Source organism: Oncorhynchus keta, chromosome 14 (genome assembly GCF_023373465.1).
Source record: "Oncorhynchus keta strain PuntledgeMale-10-30-2019 chromosome 14, Oket_V2, whole genome shotgun sequence".
Lineage (NCBI taxonomy): Eukaryota > Metazoa > Chordata > Actinopteri > Salmoniformes > Salmonidae > Oncorhynchus > Oncorhynchus keta.
This window is the reverse complement of record NC_068434.1, coordinates 50,352,193-50,373,941: the sequence shown is the minus strand read 5'-3', so window position 1 is coordinate 50,373,941 and position 21,749 is coordinate 50,352,193. Positions and strand designations below refer to the sequence as shown.

Below are 21,749 nucleotides of genomic sequence, written 5' to 3'. Positions count from 1 at the left end.
AGATGGGTTACTCCAACCGCTGTCGGTCCCTTCGAGACCCTGGTCCCACATCGCGCTAGATTTTGTTACCGGCCTCCCGCCCTCCCAGGGCAAGACGGTGGTGCTGACCGTGGTGGACCGGTTCTCGAAGACGGCTCATTTTATTCCCTTGCCTAAATTACCATCTGCCAAGGAGACAGCGGTAGCTGTCGTGGATCACGTCTTTCGCTTACATGGCCTGCCGATGGACGTAGTTTCTGACAGGGGGCCCCAATTTGTGTCCAAGTTTTGGCAAGAGTTTTGTAGGTTACTGGGAGCGAGTGTCAGCCTGTCTTCAGGGTTTCATCCCCAGAGCAACGGTCAAACGGAGAGGGCCAACCAAGATTTGGAGAGAGTGTTGCGATGTTTGGTTTCTAAGAATCCCTCTTCCTGGAGTCAACAACTCTCTATGGTTGAGTACGCTCACAATTCGTTGCCAGTGGCAGCTACGGGTCTCTCTCCGTTTGAGTGTAGTTTAGGTTACCAGCCACCTATCTTTCCCAGTACGGAGTCCGAGGTCACTGTTCCTTCCGCTCACGCTTTCATCCAGAGGTGCCGTCACGCATGGAGCAGAGCCCGTGAGACTCTTCTCCGGGTGGGGGCGCGCACCAAGGCTAAGGCCGATCGCCACCGGTCGAAGCCTCCGGTATACGTCGTTGGCCAAAGAGTGTGGCTTTCTACTAAGAACATTCCACTCCGATCCGTTTCGAACAAACTTGCCCCCAAATTTATCGGCCCGTTCAGAGTCACCAGGATCATTAGTCCGGTGGCGGTCCGGCTCAAGCTTCCTCCGGCGTATAGGAGAATTCATCCTACCTTTCATGTGTCTAAAATAAAACCTGTGTTTCAGGCACGCATTAACCCGCCGGTCCCGGTTCCCCCGCCGCCACGACTTGTTGATGGGGAGCCCACCTTTTCTGTCAATTGTATTTTGGACTCTAGAAGGAGGGGACGCGGATTCCAGTACCTGGTGGACTGGGAGGGTTACGGCCCGGAGGAGAGAAGTTGGGTACCTGCTAGGGACATTCTGGATCACTCCCTTATCGATGATTTCAATCGACAGGTAATTCGCCTGGGAACGCCAAGAGGCGTTCCTAGGGGGGGGTATTGTCACGGTTCATGAATCCACTGTCTCTCTCTCTCTCTCCCGTGTTTGTGTGGGCGTGGTTCCCAATCTCGGGCTGATTGTCTGCGCCAGCTGGAACCACTTATCTTCCCTTTATATGTTCTGTAACCAGTGTTTCTTGTTGTCAGATCGCTGTTACTTCCCTGAGGTTGTGTCGTGTGTCTGTGCTCTTCTCTCGCCGCCCTCGTGTGGATTATCTGCTGTGCTCCTTCCTACCCATCCGGACACACTCCCCTGGATTTCTCAGCACGCTATCATTGGAAGATGCGCCCTAGTCCCTGGGTCGGATTCCGTCTGAGTACAGTCTGTCTGTCCTGTTGCTGTTGTAAACTGTATTCATTAAACCATCGTTGCTTGCATCTTGCATCCGCCTCTGTATTGTCACAATAACAGCTCATTTTCAGTTTCCCCTTCCCCACTCAGACCACTCACAGACAGTCCTAGCTAAATTCTTACTTGAGAAATTACACTTTGCTAAGAAACTATTTTTGTTTCTTTTTGGCGATTTTAATTGAAAACAATCACAGAAAGGTACCTAACTGTTACCCTAAATGATTTCATATTGACAAGAAAAACAGCTTCATTGGACCTTTAAACATCCTCTGTATTATGTGCTTATTGTTTAAGGATGTCTTCTAGGTGTCATGTTGTCTGCCAATGGCATGTCCATATTTTTGTGAGAAACTACACTGGTCACACAAAACACTTATAAAGTATTTAGAAAGTATAAATAGCCCACACTTTAGATGAGGCCACGCAAAAATATTGAACTAATGATTCATAAATGGTTTATAAGGACCTATATTTAAAATGTAATGAATTAATTGATGAATGATTATTAAATACTTGTTGTTTATACATTTGTGAATAACTAGGTTACTAACATTTACAAATGTGGGAGTAATGATTAATAAATTATGACTACACTATTTACTAATCCATTATAAATGCTTTATTAGGTGGAGGGTAGTGGTCACCATAAAACAGCAAGTGGGGTCACCATAAAACAGCATTTAATGCCCTAAGTGACATTCCTGGGGCTAGGGCCAATGGCTGTAATTCAGCTAAGCACTTTAAAGTGTTAGAGACGTCTACTCCATTGTTCACACTGGCCTTGCAAGTTGACTTTTGTTTTGACCAGGGAGGCAGTTGGTGAGCGATGAGCAGATTACTACAAACCTCTCAGAGGAAAGTGTCGGTCTTCAATATGTCTGTCAATTGTTTGTCAATTATAAACCTTTAAATTTAGAAGTTGTTTGCCTTATCCTTGGGCTCAGCATGTTCCACTCCTTGAGCAAATCATTATTCCCGACACCAACTAATCAACTATGATTTCAATATTGAATTTGAAGTAGGTTATTATTTAGTCTTCTGTTATTAAAGCAAGCTATTGATTAGGTGAATATAGTACACAGCTAAATAGTGAATATTGTACACCGCTAACTAATTACTAGAGACAGTCTTTTTGAAATACCGAATTGATTACTTTTACTCTGGCAGTTTTTGTGCAGTTACAATAAAAGAGAATGACCTCTAACCATCTCTCTCTCTCCATCCCTCTTCCATGAAGGCCCACTTTCCAGGACACCTACAACACCCGATGTCACAGGAAGGCCAAAAAGATCATCAAGGACATCAACCACCCGAGCCACGGCCTATCATCCAGAAGGCAAGGTCAGTACAGGTGCATCAAAGCTGGGACCGAAAGACTGAAAAATAGCTTTTATCTCAAGGTCATCAGACTGTTAAATAGCCATCACTAGCCGACCTCCACCCAGTACCCTCTCCTGAACTTAGTCACTGTCACTAGCCAGCTACCTCCTGGTTACTCAACCCTTAGAGGCTGCTGCCCTATGTACATAGACATGGAATCACTGGTCACTTTAATAATGAAACACTGGTCACTAAAATAATGTTTACATACTGTCACACCCTGACCATAGTATTTTTGTTTTCCTTGTTATTTTGGTTAGGTCAGGGTGTGACATGGGTGATGTACGTGTTTTTGTCTTGTTTTGTATGTTTATGGGGCTGTTTCCTTTCTAGGTATATTGTATGTCTATGGTTGCCAAGATTGGTTCTCAATTAGAGGCAGCTGTCTATCGTTGTCTCTGATTGGGAACCATATTTAGGCAGCCATATTCTGTGGGTACTTTGTGGGTGATTGTTTCCGTGTCTGTGTTTGTTTCACCACATGGTACTGTTTTGGTTTTTCACGTTTCGTTTATTGTTTTGTACTGTTTCGGTTTATTCATTAAAATCTCCTATGGACACTTACCACGCTGCATTTTGGTCCGATCCCTGCTACACCTCTTCAGACGAAGAGGAGGAAATCAGCCGTGACACATACTGTTTTACTCATTTCATATGTACAGTATAAACTGTATTCTGGTCAATGCCACTCTGACATTACTCGTCCTAAAATGTATATTTCTTCATTATTTTACTTTGAGATTTGTGTGTATTGTTGTGAACTACTGTAACTAGGAACACAAACATTTTGCTACATGCACAATAATATCTGCTATATATGTTTATGTGACCAATAACATTTGGATTTAGTTTGATTTATGTGGTGGGGATGTTGTTTAACTGCTTAGCTGAGAGAGATAGGAGCTACAGGAGTCCACTCTGTTCCAAGTACATGGCTCTTCTCTATGCCCAGCACACTGGGGACTTCCTGCAGGTAACCATGACTTCTATCAACCACCCCCATAACTTAATCATTAGTGGTACTGAGAGTTCCTCTAATACAGCTTTGACTCTGCATGGAGGCATTGTTATCAGAACATTTGTTCACGTAGAGAGGGTGACGTTATTGACTTTATTGGTTAAAAAGATGGTTGTGTACAGTGGATTGTTCTGTACTGAATGTGTACAGGTAGGTTAGGTAAGGAATGAAGTGAAAACCTTTAGGAAGATAGCTCTCCATGAAGAGGGTTGGGCAAAATAATTACAGCAAGCTGTTCAATAGTGAGCCATACTGACTGACGAGTGGCGTGGATTGGTACAGCTCAGCTCAGTACCACAGAATGTTAAATCTTATTTTACTAAATTATTATCTATAGTTGCCTCTTGATGCAGCAAGAGTTGTAAAATGGGCTGCTACCGTGAATGCAATACTCAGATGTTGAAACTTTTGAACTTTTTTATTTTTATTCTCTCTCACTGCAGTTGTTCTGAGGAGACTGGTCAGTGTGTGTGTGTAGAGAACATACACTGAGTGTACAAAACATTATGAACACCTGCTCTTTCCATGACATAGACTGACCAGGTGAATCCAGGTGAAAGCTATGATACCTTATTAATGTCACTTGTTAAATCCACTTCAATCAGTGTAGATGATGGGGAGGAGACAGGTTAAAGAAAGATTTTTAAGCCTTGAGACATGGATTGTGTATGTACAGTGCATATTCAGACCCTTTAATATGAGACTCCAAATTGAGCTCAGGTGTATCATCCATTGATCATCCTTTAGATGTTTCTAAAACTTGATTGCAGTCCAGCTGTGGTAAATTCAATTGATTGGACATGATTTGGAAAGGAATACACCTGTCTATATAAGGTCTCACAGTTGACAGTGCATGTCAGAGCAAAAACCAAGCCATGAGGTCAAAGGAGTTGTCTGGAGAGCTGTACGGCAGGATTGTGTCGAGGCACAGAGCTGTGGAAGGGTACAAAAACATTTCTGCAGCATTGAAGGTCCCCAAGAACCCAGTGGCCTCCATCATTCTTAACTGGAAGAAGTTGGAAACTATCAAGATTCTTCCTAGAGCTGGCCGTCCTGCCAAACTAAGAAATCAGGGGGGAGAAGGGCATTGGTCAGGAAGGAAACCAAGAACCTGATGGTCAAACTGACAGAGTTCCAGAGTTCCTCGGTGGAGATGGGAGAACCTTCCAGAAGGACAACCAGCACTCTGCAGCACTCCACCAATCAGGCCTTTATGGTAGAGTGGCTAAGCGGAAGCCACTCCTCAGTAAAACTCACAGGAGAGCCCACTTGGAGTTTGCCAAAAGGCACCGAAAGGACTCTCAGACCATGAGAAACAAGATTCTCTGGTCTGATGAAGCCAACTATTTGGCCTGAATGCCAAGCATTACGTCTGGAGGAAACCTGGCACCATCCATATGGTGAAGCCTGGTGGTGGCATCATCATGCTGTGGAGATGTTTTTCAGCGGCAGGGACTGGGAGACTGGTCGGGATTGAGGGAAAGATGAACAGAGCAAAGTACAGAAAGATACTTGATGATAACCTGCTCCACAGCACTCATGACCTCAGACTGGGGTGAAGGTTCACCTTCCAACAGGACAACAACCCTAAGCACACAGCCAAGACAACACTGGAGTGGATTCGGGACAAGTCTCTCTGAATGTCCTTGAGTGGCCCAGCCAGAGCCTGGACTTGTGCCCAATCGAACGTCTTGGGAGAGACCTGAAAATAGCTAGGCAGCGTCACTCCCCTTCCAACCTGACAGAGCTTGAGAGGATCTGCAGAGAAGAATGGGAGAAACTCTCCAAATACAGGTGTAACTTGTAGCGTCATACCCAAAAGAAGACTCAAGACTGTAATCACTGGCAAAGGGTCTGAATAAATGTAAAAAAAAAAAACGTTTTATTTGTAATACATTTGCAAAAATATCTAAACTGTTTTTGCTTGATGATTATGGTGTATTGTGTGTAGATTGATGATTTTTTAAATCCATTTTAGAACGAGGCTTTAACGTAACCAAATTTGGTGTAGCTCTTAAAACAAAACAGTTAAAATATTTTTTTTATAAAGGTCACGCCCTAACCTTAGAGAGCCTGTTTTATGTCTCTATTTGGTTTGGTCAGGATGTGATTTGGGGCGGCAGCGTAGCCTAGTGGTTAGAGCATTGGACTTGTAACCGGAAGGTTGCGAGTTCAAACCCCCGAGCTGACAAGGTACAAATCTGTCCCTGAACAGGCAGTTAACCCACTGTTCCCAGGCCGTCATTGAAAATAAGAATATGTTCTTAACTGACTTGCCTGGTTAAATAAAGGTAAAATAAAATAAATAAAAAAAATTCTGTGTTGTATTTCTTTGTGTTTGGCCGAGTGTGGTTTCCAAGCAGAGGCAGATGTCTATTGTTGTCTCTGATTGGGAATCATACTTAGGTAGCCTTTTTTCCCACATATGTTGTGGGATCTTGTCCTTGTATTGTTGCTGTTGAGCCACAGAAGGCTGGTTCTCTTTTTCTTGTTTTGCCGGTTATCATCAAAGAATATGATTAACCTACCCCACGCTGCATCTTGGTCTAATTCCACCAACGACGATCGTTACAGTAAAGTCTAAGGTGGGTGGGATGTGGAGGGTTTAGTTATGTGTTATTCTAATAAAAGTTATAGCCATTAGAACAAAAAACACTGTGTTCAAGTGAAAATGCTCAACAGTAAAATGCTCCTAGTAGAATGTTTGTTTAATGCTAATGAAATCTGAAAAAAAAGCAAAAGACAGGTTAGAATTATTATTTTCATAATTACATTTTTTATGTTTATACTATTGCAATGAATTACTAATCAAATATGGTTTAAATATAATCAAGCTTTTAGGGAGCAAATTCTGAGATTTGATTGTTATGATTTTGTTGTCTTGTTCTTGAGAATAGTGCACAAATAAATATTCACAGGGTGGCCATATTCTTTAATGAGGTTTGAGTGCCATGAAGTGGCAGGCTTTGATATTTACATTGTTGATCAATAGAATTAGACGATGTAAATTCATAGGCTGTGGTCCAAACATTTAAAAGACACACTTCCTCATCCACTTCCTCATCCACCTCACCTTATGCCCTTCGGGGAATCCCCGTCACCATCATGGAGGGCGGTCCAAATGATTAGCCAACCAAGGAAAGTTTGCAACGTAAGCCCCTCAGCCCTCGTTTTTAGTCGGCTTGCGAGTGAACAATTACAGTATGTTCACTACGGGGCCTGAAACTCCACATGATTCAATTTGGAACGATTGTACATCCACTAAGAAAAGTCTGCGAAAACTTAAAAACAACCCTTCCTCAATGGAGAAGTCAACATACAGGTGTTAGTAAAAATGAATGCAAATAATTTAGAAATTGTGCTACTAATGCACATGACGGCACAAATACAGTTGAAGTCGGAAGTTCACACACACTTACATGCTGACGAGACCAAACACGTCGCGTCGTCACGTCGTGTCGCCAAATAAATGTAGAAATCCATGCTATTCAATTATTGCACCAACAATGCTCGCGCGCGCCAACGAGCATCTGCGATGCCAAGGGCTAAAATAGAAGGCATTCCTATTTCTGACGCAGATCGCGTTGCAAGTCCTGCCTCTCCCATCTCCTCATTGGTTTATAGAAGCAGGTTCCCACATGCCATCTCCTCATTTGTTCTACCCATGTGTGTGATTGAAAGACGAACTTTGTTTCCTGTTGTCGTGGTAATACTATGAACGTTTAGATGCGATCACCATATAAGTTCAAAGATGAAAAAGCCTGGAAGGAGGAGAGATGACTAGAAACAATTCGGTTGGCCTTTTCATGTGTGGATTAATTGTCGGAGTAGAGGTCCTTGTGCATTTCAGGTAAAATAACAACTCAATGTTTATATCCCAGGACAAATAAGCTAGCAACAGCAAGCTAGCTAAATAGGACAAATTAGCTAGCAAGTGCAAGCTAACTAGCTAAATTGCCATACATGTTTAATGTTTTTCGACCTGTCCCCAAATTAATGTCATTGGTTAAGAGTTTGTTTTGATATTTTAACCTGCGTGTCGTGATCGCGTTACGTGTAGGGGGACAAAATAAATGTATGCACGATAGTGCAAGATGGCGCACACGCGCAGCCGGTTTGGGTTCCGTGTTAGGTTGGAGTCATTAAAACTCGTTTCACAACCACTCCACACATTTCTTGTTAACAAACTAAAGTTTTGGCAAGTCAGTTAGGACATCTACTTTGTGCATGACACATGTACATTTTCCAACAATTGTTTGCAGACAGATTATTTCACTTATAATTCACAGTATCACAATTCCAGTGGGTCAGAAGTTTACATACACTAAGTTGACTGTGCCTTTAAACAGCTTGGAAAATTCCCGCAAATGATGTCATGGCTTTAGAAGCTAATTCCCATCATTTGAGTCAATTGGAGGTGTACCTGTGGATGTATTTCAAGGCCTACCTCCAAACTCAGTGCCTCTTTGCGTTACATCATGAGAAAATCAAAAGAAAGCAGCCAAGACCTCAGAAAAAAACATTGTAGGCCTCCATAATTCTGGTTCATCCTTGGGAGCCATTTCAAAATGCCTGAAGGTACCACATTCATCTGTACAAACAATAGTATGCAAGAATAAACACCATGGGACCACGCAGCCGTCAAACCGCTCAGGAAGGAGACGCGTTCTGTCTCCTAGAGATGAACATACTTTGGTGCGAAAAGTGCAAATCAATCCCAGAAAAACAGCAAAGGACCTTGTGAAGATGCTGGAGGAAACAGGTATAAAGTATCTTTATCCACAGTAAAACGAGTCCTATATCGACATAAACTGAAAGGTCACTCAGCAAGGAAGAAGCCACTGCTCAATAACCACCATAAAAAAAGCCAGACTATGGTTTGCAACTGCACATGGGGACAAAGAACATACTTTTTGGAGAAATGTCCTCTGGTCTGATGAAACAAAAATAGAACTGTTTGGCCATAATGACCATCGTTGTGTTTGGAGGAAAAAGGGGGAGGCTTGCAAGCCGAAGAACTTCATCCCAACCGTGAAGAACGGGGGTGGCAGCATCAGGTTGTGAGTGTGATTTGCTGCAGGAGGGACTGGTGCACTTCACAAAATAGATGGCATCATGGGGGTGGAAAATCTCAAGACATCAGTCTTAAAGCTTGGTCGCAAATGGGTCTTCCATATGGACAATGACCCCAAACATACTCCCAAAGTTGTGGCAAAAAGGCTTAAGGACAACTAAGTCAAGATATTGAAGTGGCCTGCACAAAGCCCTGTCCTCAATCCTATAGAAAATGTATGGGATGAACTGAAAAAGTGTGTGTGAGCAAGGAGGCCTACAAACCTGACTCAGTTACATCAGCTCTGTCAGGAGGAATGGGCCAAAATTTCCCCAACTTTATTGTGGGAAGCTTGTGGAAGGCTACCCAAACATTTGACACTATTTCCGTAAAAAAAAAAGAAGGAAAATAAACTATATATATATATATAGAGAGAGTTTATTTTCCATTAAAAAAAACGGAAATAGCGTCTGATAGGGGGCATCTATCCGCTAAATTAATTTGGGGACAGGTCGAAACACATTAAACATTCATGGACATTTAGCTAGCTAGCTTGCTGTTGCTAGCTAATATGTCCTGGGATATAAACATTGGGTTGTTATTTTACCTGAAATGCACAAGGTTCTTTTTCTGGATCTTTGTAGAATTTTAACCAATTTTGAGTCACACAAAATAGTGTGTTCTCTACTCTGACAATTAATCCACAGATAAAAGGGGAAACCTAGATAGTTATTTCTCCTCCTCCCGTCTTCTTCTTCTTTTGTGGACTTTATATGGCGATTGGCAACCAACTTTTAATAAGGTGCATTACCACAAATAGAACCAAGTTCTATTTTAGCGCCTGGCTATGCAGATGCTCGTGAGCAGTTTGGATGAAATGATTAAATAACATGCATATGTACATTTATTTTGCAATACTCACATATGCAACACGGGGTGGTATGGTCAGCATGTAACATGCTGACTACACCAGGCACGCGCATGTGCACGTTGATTTTGTCCATCCCCACCAGACACAATCAGGACACGCAGGTTGAAATATCAAAACTAACTCTGAACTAACTATATTAATTTGGGGACAGGTCGAAACACGTGAAACATTTATGGACATTTAGTTAGCTTGCTTGCTGTTGTCCTGGGATATAAACACTGGGTTGTTATTTTACATTAAATGCACAAGGTGCATTTTTTCCTGGATTTTTGCTGAATTTTTACACTTTCTGAGTCACAAAAAATGGTGTGTTCTCTACTCCGATAATTAATCCACAGATAAAAGGGTAAATTTAGTTAGTTTCTAGTAATCTCTTCTTCTTCTGTGGACTTCATATGGAGGTTAGCAACCAATATTAAGGTGCATTACTACAACCGACTGGATTGTGGACCTCAGTTCAGCTTTCAATCACCCACGTGGGTATGTGCTCTTAAAAACCAATGAGGAGATGAGAGAGGCTGGACTTGAAGCACATCATGCATCAAAAATAGAACCAAGTTCTACCCAAAACCAACTAATTGCAGCATTACCGCAAAAAATGGAAGAGGAAAGTGGAAGGGGGAAAAAGTAAGGAATTTGTCTATACTAGTTTCATTTAATTTAAGGACCAAAAAAATGTACAGCCGTGCCATATAGATTGCAAAATAGTTGGGAAGAGATTTTTGATGTACCGATTCCATGGCACATGGTTTATGAACTGATATGCAAAACGACACCCTATTAGAAATGTTGAATTTTTCAATTTAAATTATTATACAGAATTCTTGCAACCAACAGAATGTTATTTATATGGGGGATACAACCTTCCCAGCACTGCAGATTTTACAGCGAAGAGGCAGAATCATTAGATCATTTGTTTTGGTACTGTCCATTATGTAGCTTGTTTTTGGTCACAGGTCCAGGAACAGTTGAAGAATTGCAATATTTATCTGGAGCTAACCCTGCGGACAGCACTACTGGGCGATCTGAAAAGTCATAGTCAGTCGATCAGTAATATAATAATACTTTTAGCAAAAATATATTTTCAATTTACAATCTGTAGGAACAATGAGAATAGAAATGTTCAGAACTTTTGTGAAACCTCACAGCACAGTTGAAAAATGCATAGCAAATAGAAATCCAATATGGATGGTGTCAGAGATAGATGGGAGGGATTAAATGGAGCTGAAGGTTGGGACTAATAACAACAAGATAACGAATGTAAAACATACATAATGTGCCCGTAAAACGGATATAGCTTAAGAACTTTTTGAAAGAGCACAGTTTGAAATATATGGCAAATAGAAATCAAACCGGATGGATATCATCCATATATGGGAGAGGTTGAGGGTGGAGGAAGGACAAGAGTTAAAAACAAACAAAATAAAACTATTGTAAAATAGTGTGTCCATAAAATGTATATAGTATGTATAAGATGGAAAAACAGGTCTGTGTATGTATGTATATAAATATATATATTTGATAATTTTTTGGGGGGGGGATTGGAAGTGATTCAGTCATTACATTGATCTACCTGCAATATTACAGCTGATCCCCCCCCCACAAAAAAATAAATGTATAAAAAAAAGTTATATTTTAGCATGCACGTGAGCAGGTATGTGTAACAGGTGTGATTGAATAACAAGTATGTGTACATTTATTTTACAATGCTTGTACGCAAATCGCAGGCGATGTGGTCAGCATGTTATGCCTCGATTACACCGACAATGTTTTTGCACTTTTGCATTTTGGTACAACAGAAGTACATTAATTTCCAATGGAACATTGCACTTGCCTTGCAGCATTGCGTTGCAGAGGCAGTTGACGTGCATTCTGTGTGTCTCTTATGTTGGATTTATCGAATATATTCTTCAAACTGTATGCGCAGGCCGCTTGACAGAAATGGTAGCAAGCAGAAAGGGGATTTATGAACTTTGGTGTGATCGAAGCGTTATAGTGGAAGGTAGCGAGATGGTGTATCCAACATCAGACCAGGGTGACCGCTGAAGCACATTTATTGCACCGAAAATGTACACCTTACGGCATTGACTTTTTGTTTTAAAAAAATCCCAAAACAACAACGAACAATTCACTCGGATAAAAACGGCTTCACTCGGAACACTCCCAAGTCCCAACTTCGGCAGACACATTTCACGGTCTCGCTGAAGATTCTAGCCGCAATCACAATATTTTATCACAGATAACACAATCACATATTTTAACGGATATATAAATCATCTGCTCTGAGAGGAGGAAGCCCACTGGCCGGCAGTGGGGGAAGCAGGAACGAGATGGATTTTGGCTGACATTCTGCACATTTTCTCATCGATGAAACATTTGATCTCAATACAGTTTCCTATTCCCTACCATATGTTATTTGTTTTAAATCGTGTTGTTTAGAATGAGTACAAAGACGAATTGGGTTATTGCACACGCGCACTTCACAGAGGAGGCGTTCCCTAACGGAAATATGCAGATGTCTGCTAGAACGCGCCAATAGGATCTCGCTAGCTATAGTGCCCACCTTGCTTGTTCTGCCCACTATGGCTCATTCGTTCCCATTGGAGATGACAGGCTGTGGTATATCTTGTTTTAGTCTAACAAATCTTTGACTGAACCGAATCCGTTTGTCTCCACTCGATCGATATACGTCATCAATTTTGGCACCAGGCGTGTCCGTCCGTAGCCTCTCGCTTTCCATCTCCACATTGTCTTTACGATATGGCGACTCTGTGTGTTGACGGCTGCCCTTCGCTCCGAAAAACAGTTGTTTTATTGTTCAAAACGAGCATTATTTTTGTGTTTCTATTTAATCCGTCTCTAACCACTCGGCTGTATTCTGAGGAGGACCCCGTGGTTATACTGACAAGCGCGACTGTCAAGCAGACTTTGGTCAACTCTTCCACAGCTTGGCTGGTCCAGTTCTACTCATCATGGTGTGGTCACTGCATCCAGTACTCTCCTACCTGGAAGGCACTAGCTGGCGATGTAAAAGGTGAGTCTTATGGATATTTAGCTAGCTAGCACGGTCAAAGAAAATGTTTGCTAGCATTTTCTAAATGATCTCTCCCTGTTGTGTTTCTGCTATCTTCTTAGCGGATAGCTAACAACGTTAGCTGGCTAATATTATTAGCTGGTTGATAACTAGCTAGTTTGGTAGCTACCTTTAATTGAGTTTGGATTAAAATGTGATACACTAGTTAGCTAACATTACAAATAACAATAACGGTAAGCATCATGATGTTAGCTATTGCGTGCATGTTTTCTTAGCTAACGGTAGCTATTTGGATGTTTTTTTTTCTCTGCTCTTCTAGTCCGTCAACATATGGTACGGTTTAACACCGTGGTTGGTTTGAGATTAGATATTTGCCGAATATTCGGACCTTAAATCTTCAATAGGTCGCGAACGATTTGATCTAGCGTTACATACACCAGATGAGGCTCTTTATGAAGTAAAAAAGGGTCTTATTTTTAGACAGCCTTGCGCACTGACACTAGTTAAAGAACAGTCAACAAAGTGCATGATCACAATATTCAAATTTCAATAACTCTTACACCACGTGACTTGGCAACCTCATTTGTTGTTTGAATAACAGTTTTAACATACTGTATACTGCACACTTAATGAGTGTATATAATACTACACACTAGTTAATTTTAGTATACTGTAAACGAACGGTATCCTTTCAGTTGAGTGTACTAGCTCTTCGCTTGTCTACTGGAAGTTGATGCTGTTGCTATGCAACCTCTTGCTAGCTTGTTAGCATAACAAATTACTAGCTAGACATTTTACGACTACGGGTGTGTTTCTAAATTCAATTTGTAGTGCCAGAGTGCTCTCTTGGCGTTTTGTAAATTCACAAATTAATGCTTTTCGACCTGTCCCCAAATTAATATAATTGGTTCAGAGTCTGTTTTGATATTTCAACCTGCTTGTCATGTTTGCGTTTGGTGTGGGGGGACAAAATCAAGTAGAGCACACGCTCAAGTAAAGTCAGCTAACCCACACTTTCATTTTTTGGGGATGGAGTTTATCTACCTATTTTACAAATAGTGTCGTTTTCATTAGTGTTTACCATCCTACTTATCCACGGTGCTTAGGCTTTAATGGGGTCACCTATTGATTTTACCACTGTCCCTGATGTAGACATTATGAACAATGTCCAACCATAAATAAAATATGATCTAAATCAGGGTAATCTAGTCAAGTCACTTTTAACAACAGGTGCACTGGATGCTGCAGCAGAAAGGATCAGAGAGCTCGAACATAAAGTCCAGAAACTGAGAATAAGCCACTCCCCTCTGTTACAAGTCAACAGATTCTGTGCTTCTGATGAAGATTTTCGATTCTATACCCATTTCCAGTCAAAGATTTTCACTGCATCTAAGCTCGTCCAATGGACAGAGAATGGGATTGCTAATTGGACAGGAAACAACCGCCAGTCCTAACCGCAAGTTGCAAATCATTGACAAGTTCTTCCTGTATTGCTGCCATTTAGCTTTAGGATTGAAGGTGAAGGTCTTGTCTGACATCTCTAGTAGAGGTCGACCGATTATGATTTTTCAACGCCGATACCGATTATTGGAGGACCTATAGTGGAGGACCTATAGGACCTAAAGCCTATAGTGATTAATCGGACAATTTAATTGTTTAAATATATTTTTTTAAATGTGTAATAATGACAATTACAACAATACTGAATGAACACTTATTTTAACTTAATATAATTCATCAATAAAATCAATTTTGCCTCAAATAAATAATGAAACATGTTCAATTTGATTTAAATAATGCAAAAATAAAGTGTTGGAGAAAAGTAAAAGTGCTATATGTGCCATGTAAGAAAGCTAACGTTTAAGTTCCTTGCTCAGAACATGAGAACATATGAAAGCTGGTGGTTCCTTTTAACATGAGTCTTCAATATTCCCAGGTAAGAAGTTTTAGGTTGTAGTTATTATAGGACTATTTCCCTCTATACCTTTTGTATTTCATTAACCTTTGACTATTGGATGTTCTTATTGGCACTTTAGTATTGCAAGTTTAACAGTATAGCTTCCGTCCCTCTCCTCGCTCCTCCCTGGGCTCGGACCAGAAACACAACGACAACAGCCACCCTCGAAGCAGCGTTACCCATGCAGAGCAAAGGAAACAACCACAGGCTCAGAGCGAGTGACATTTGAAATGCTATTAGCGTGCGCTAACTAGCCAGCCATTTCACTTCGGTTACACCAGCCTAATCTCGGGAGTTGATAGGCTTGAAGTCAATGCTTGACGCACAACGAAGAGCTGCTGGCAAAACGCACAAAAGTGCTGTTTGAATGAATGTTTACGTGCCTGCTTCTGCCTACCACTGCTCAGTCAGCTGCCTGTATGCTCAGTCAGATTATACGCAGCGCAGGACACGCTAGATAATATCTAGTAATATCATCAACCATGTATAGTTAACTAGTGATTATGGTTGGTTGTTTTTTATAAGATATGTTTTTAATGCTAGCTAGAAACTTACCTTGGCTTACTGCATTCGCGTAACAGGCAGTCTCCTTGTGGAGTGCAACAAGTGGCAGGTCGTTATTGCGTTGGACTAGTTAACCTTTAGGTTGTATCCCCCGAGCTGACAAGGTGAAAATCTGTCGTTCTGCCCCTGAAGGAGGCAGTTAACCCACCGTTCCTAGGCTGTCATTGAAAATAATTGCCTAGTTAAATAAAGATTAAATAAAGGTGTTTTTTTTTAAATCGGTGTCCAAAAATACCGATTTCCGATTATGAAAACTTGAAATCGGACCTAATTAATCGGCCACTACGATTTAATCGGTCAACCTCTAATCTCTAGAATAAGTGTCCCTACTGTCAACCGTGTAGTCATCACATGGGCCAACTGTCTTTTCCTAGTCCTGGGTTCATTGCCCATCTGGATGACCAGAGAGCATGCGATTGTGATGATGCCTGACAAGTTCCAACAGCACAGTCCAGACGTCAGAGTTATCATTGAATGCACAGAAATAAGATGTGAGAATTCAACATCCTTACTCTTCAATCTGAGATATTCTCCTTTTATAAGAACACTAACACCTTCAAAGGGCTAATCGGGATTGCCCCATGTGCAGCAGTTACCTTTGTCTCTGAGCTCTACACCGAACCGTAACTGCTCTCTGACCGAGACATCAAAAGGCTGTCAGGAATTGTGGAGTTACTGGAGCCTGGAGAAGGTATCATGGCTGACAAGGGATTCACCATCGAGGGGATGTTGGCTGATGTTGGGACAAAGCTAATCATTCCCCCGTTGAAGAGAACAGCAATGAGGACACTGAAAGTATGCAGGCCATAGCTCATCTGAGGACTAGTATGATCCAATATTAGCCCTTCAAACCCACCTTCTACTGTCCTACACTCTTCCTGTTCAGCTCTGCCCGAATCCTTAAGATGAACTCAGTGACTGACTGTTGTGTAAATTAGTTTTAGTAAATATGTTATTTCTTGTTGGTACACTTTTTTTATGACAGTCATTTTCAATCACCTTGTATGACCATTGTAAGTCAGTCATCTTATGGCATTCCCTGTGACAATCAGTTCTATTCTGGAATTTGTTTGGGGAGACTGCATTGTAGACCCCACCTGGTAAATAAAGTTGTTGACACTTCAAATCCCTTCAGTTGCACACTCTTCAAAATGGTCAAACATTGTTTAAAATAGAGCCAATTTTTTTTTTAAATAAACACCATAAACAGTATCTTGTAGGCGCACACACAGAGCTCTATCAGTAATGCAGAGCAATGTTTTGAACATTGCAATGTTTTTTTACACCCGTAAATTTAGTTTTTCAAAATATTTTTGAAAAATTGGACGCACACACAGTTCCAGCATGAAGTGTAAAGCTGTCTGTTCTTGTCTTTGTTGCTATGTTCTGGGTGGCTAAAGATAAGTCACACCATCTGGCCTTGAAGACAACAGCAGCATTATTTACATAATTTACAATTACATCCCCTCAGGCCATTTTCAGATACTCATCCATGTACAGTACCAGTCAAACATTTGGACATACCTACTCATTCAAGGGGTTTTCTTTATTTTTACTATTTTCTTACATTGTTGAATATTAGTGAAGACATCAACACTAAGAAATGACATATGGAATCATGCAGTACCCCAAAAAGTGTTTTAAAAAATCTAAACAGTCTTGAAGGAGTTCCCACATATGCAGAGCACTTGCTGGCTGCTTTTCCTTCACTTTGTTGTCCAACTCATCCCAAACCATCTCAATTGGGTTGAGGGTGGGTGATTGGAGGCCAGGTCATCTGATGCAGCATTGTCCATCAACTCTCCTTGGTAAAAAAAACCCGTACACAGCCTGGAGGTGTGTTTTGGGTCATTGTCCTGTTGAAAAACAAATGATAGTCCCACTAAGCGCAAACCAGATGGCATGGCTTATCGCTGCAGAATGCTGTGGTAGCCATGCTGGTTAAGTGTGCCTTGAATTCTAAATAAATCACAGACTGTGTCACCAGCAAAGCATCCCAACACCATTACACCACCTCCTCCATGTTTCACGGCAGGAACCACACATGTGGAGATCATCCATTCACCTACTCTGCGTCTCGCAAAGACACGGTGATTGGAACAAAAAATCTCAAATTTGGACTCATCAGGCCAAAGGACAGATTTCCACCAGTCTAAGGTCCATTGCTCGTTTTTCTTGGCCCAAGCAAGTCTCTTCTTATTATTGGTGTCCTTTAGTAATGGTTTCTTTGCAGCAATTCGACCATGGAAGCCTGTTTCATGCAGTCTCCTCTGAACAGTTGATGTTGAGATGTGTCTGTTACTTGAACTCTGTGGCATTTATTTGTGATCAATTTCTGAGGCTGCTCACTCTCTAATGAACGTATCCTCTGCAGCAGAGGTAACTCTCGTTCTTCCTTTCCTGTGGAGGTCCTCATAAGAGCCAGTTTCATCATAGCGCTTGATGGTTTTTGCGACCGCAGATAACTTTCAACGTTCGTGTTTGAATAAAATATAATAAATAAAAAGTGAAAAGTGCTCTTCCCTTATCTACATTAAAATAATGTAATTTCAGTAGTCCTCTTTTTTTCTTTCTTTTCTATTTCGCATAGTACACCCTTGTGGGTTAATATGTAGGTAACTAGGCTCCAACAATGAATAATGTGGATCAAATAAATAGCATCAAAGGATACCATACAGCTTACAATAATTAACACCTTGTGAAACAGCTGCAAAAACCAACCCTGTTATATTTAAGATTTTAACACAAACTTTGAGAGTTTTGGGCCATTAATCTCTCACAGATTTGTTGTGCACTCACATGGCAATCATGAAATATTCTGCTGTGTGGAATATAGAGGAGGTGGTTGCTGTGTGGGTGTCACTTGTTCTCAACAGGCAGCCAGTCTCAGAAGAGGGACTTGAAGAGGGAGACTGCAAAGTCCAGGCAATGCTGCTCTCTTTGTTCTGAGTGTGTGCAGTGCTAGTGTTTTTAGTTAATCTTTGTATCTCAAATATTATGTGCTCAGTATGATAGAGCAAGATAATTTTTTTAGCAGATCATGACAGTGGCTGTAGATGATGTAATGAAAAGTTGGAGGGTGGTTGGTAATGGAGGACATCGGGTGAATACGTGTCTGGGTGTTGGGCAGAACCCCTAGCTCCTGGAGAACAGGAGCAGAGTTAAAGGGAACAGGGTAGGAGACAGATTTAAACAAGCACACACACACAGGTTACACTTTACTGTGAAAAAAAATGATGGATTAGTGTAGTGTTAGAAATGGGAGACATGTACTTTTCAACACTTGGAAGGTATAGCCTAACTCAAGCTGGTCCCCCTCTGATTCAGAGCACAGAGAATCAGACTGATTTGGACTCACTGGTTCTGGTGGATGGGATACCTCCTGGGGGGCTCGGACAGTCGATGGTCCTAAAGTCATTTGAAGAGGTACGTTTTTATAAGTTTAGCAGAACTACAATTTCTTGCTATCTCAAATGGCAACCAAAGCTTAACATACTTTGTCTTTTGGGCTTCACTGAAGTGTAGGGCGTCAGTGCTTCCAGTGGTCGACCGTCCAACTTCTCCAACTGTAGAAGATTGTTGGCTTCCACCGAGGTATCCCTAGGAAGAGAAAAATATTTTTTTATTTTCTTTTTTATTTCACCTTTATTTAACCAGGTAGGCAAGTTGAGAACAAGTTCTCATTTACAATTGCGACCTGGCCAAGATAAAGCAAAGCAGTTTGACAGATACAACGACACAGAGTTACACATGGAGTAAAACAAACATACAGTCAATAATGCAGTATAAACAAGTCTATATACGATGTGAGCAAATGAGGTGAGAAGGGAGGTAAAGGCAAAAAAAGGCCATGTTGGCAAAGTAAATACAATATAGCAAGTAAAACACTAGAATGGTAGATTTGTAGTGGAAGAATGTGCAAAGTAGAAATACAAATAATGGGGTGCAAAGGAGCAAAATAAATAAATAAAATACAGTAGGGAAAGAGTTGTTTGTGCTAAATTATAGGTGGGCTATGTACAGGTGCAGTAATCTGTGAGCTGCTCTGACAGTTGGTGCTTAAAGCTAGTGAGGGAGATAAGTGTTTCCAGTTTCAGAGATTTTTGTAGTTTGTTCCAGTCATTGGCAGCAGAGAACTGGAAGGAGAGGCGGCCAAAGAAATAATTGGTTTTGGGGGTGACTAGAGATATATACCTGCTGGAGCGTGTGCTACAGGTGGGAGATGCTATGGTGACCAGCGAGCTGAGATAAGGGGGGACTTTACCTAGCAGTGTCTTGTAGATGACATGGAGCCAGTGGGTTTGGCGACGAATATGAAGCGAGGGCCAGCCAACGAGAGCGTACAGATCGCAATGGTGGGTAGTATATGGGGCTTTGGTGACAAAACGGATTGCACTGTGATAGACTGCATCCAATTTGTTGAGTAGGGTATTGGAGGCTATTTTGTAAATGACATCGCCAAAGTCGAGGATTGGTAGGATGGTCAGTTTTACAAGGGTATGTTTGGCAGCATGAGTGAAGGATGCTTTGTTGCGAAATAGGAAGCCAATTCTAGATTTAACTTTGGATTGGAGATGTTTGATATGGGTCTGGAAGGAGAGTTTACAGTCTAACCAGACACCTAAGTATTTGTAGTTGTCCACGTATTCTAAGTCAGAGCCGTCCAGAGTAGTGATGTTGGACCGGCGGGTAGGTGCAGGTTCAGTCTCACCTTGATTGATGACAGGAATTACATGCAATTATATTTCATATTACAAATACATTTCTTACATATCTCTTGGAGGGCAAGAAAATAAATTAACAGCTGACTATCATTTTTACCTGGTCAAAAATCTCCACATCGTTCTCAGTCCGTGCCTGAAGGTAGTCCTCGAAGGTGTTCTGATCTGGTTCGACAACTTCCACCACATCAGGTGGAGTTTCAGTGATCTAAAAGTACGTTATACAAAATAGCAATAGTCAAACAACACTAAGTCGATCACAAATTTATAAGACTACAGTATATGCAATAATTGTATATACAATTGTGTTGTTTGCCTCATTCAACAGCTGCGGCGCCCGCCCGTACTCGGTCTAGATGCTACTGTTGTGTGCAAGGAGAATTACCTTCAGGTTGTTTTCCCACCCTTCCTGGTACCAATCAAGGAACTTGCCCATGGCAAGAGGTTCGGTGTTGGTCCTTTCACCAAACCTGGAGGAGGGGGTAGGAAAGCGTTATCTATTGACAATGTAGGATATTAAAATGTCTGATTTATGTACAATGGAAAAACAAAAACAAATGGTAAAAAATAAATAAAACTAACCTTTGGTGACAGAATATAGCCTGTAACATCTGTACCGTGTTAGAGATTTACTTTTTTCTTACATCTATTGTGTCATACAGAATGCAGATTTTCATATTTGTAAGGACACACACACACACACATTCTTTGATATTGCACTCTGCTGTGGTCAAATAAAGAAACCATTATAACATTTTAATTGGGACACTTACCGATCATGTGCCATGGTAAAACAACTGATGGGCTTCAACCACAGTCTTCAACCTCTCAAACTTCTGCATGCTAGACAGGGTACTGACCTTTTAAGCAAACAGTGACAAATTGAAACATTATGTGCTCTCTGATAAGACATTCATTGAAATAATACTAATTTCGGATATAATAGAATGTACTTAACCTTTTCTTTATTGTGTACATTCTATTATTATTTCACTTACCCAGCTGTCCACCTCCTTGACAATTCTCTGTCAGAATAAGTGTAGGTTGATTTTGGCAATCATGTGTCTCACTCCGAAATGGCCAGCATGCATCTGTCAGCACGGCCTCCTCTTTAGTAAAAGTCACCCTCCTGTGTGGCTGACCATCCTTCCCCCTGGTTAAGGGTATTTGGAATTACCATAATTGCTTACACCTATCCATTTGATTGATCAGGTTTAACTTTTAGCTAGACATCTCAATATGACAGAGATATAACTATCAGTGGAGGCTACTGAGGGGAGGACGGCTCATAATAATGGCTGGAATGGAGTCAATTGAATGTATCAACCACATGGGAACCACGTATGTGATACCATTCCATTTACTCCATTTCTGACATTATGAGCCATCCTCCCTTCAGCAGCCTCCACTGAACTACATGTATAGCTCGCAACTAGCTAACGTTTAGATGGAAAATGTTTGTTGAAAAGGGTTGTACATAGCTAAAACAGTCCAGTTATCTAATTGAAGTTAACTGCTTACCATTACCTTGAATTGTGAATTTCTCAATGTTGCGATCAGTCTTCATAATACTTCGCCTGGTTTGGAAAGACAAAATAAAATCTCGAGGGATGC

The 21,749-nt window shown here is 41.2% G+C and overlaps 1 protein-coding gene and 1 long non-coding RNA gene across 2 annotated transcripts in view; one reads left to right on the top strand and one right to left on the bottom strand.

Moving 5' to 3' along the window:
• The first annotated feature begins 12,452 nt into the window (after positions 1-12,452).
• The window catches only part of qsox2 (quiescin Q6 sulfhydryl oxidase 2), a 55,730-nt gene continuing 46,433 nt past the window's right edge, over positions 12,453-21,749 (top strand). The window contains exon 1 of the mRNA XM_035786353.2: positions 12,453-12,893. Coding sequence (XP_035642246.1) covers positions 12,620-12,893 — 274 coding nt within the window. The 5' untranslated portion in view covers positions 12,453-12,619. The remainder of the gene's footprint in view (positions 12,894-21,749) is intronic.
• LOC118393576 (uncharacterized) lies at positions 18,758-20,612 on the bottom strand. The gene is made up of 3 exons (XR_008064305.1): positions 20,236-20,612; positions 18,911-19,014; positions 18,758-18,822 (listed from the first exon to the last, which is right to left on the bottom strand). It is a non-coding gene; the product is annotated as an uncharacterized LOC118393576 (long non-coding RNA).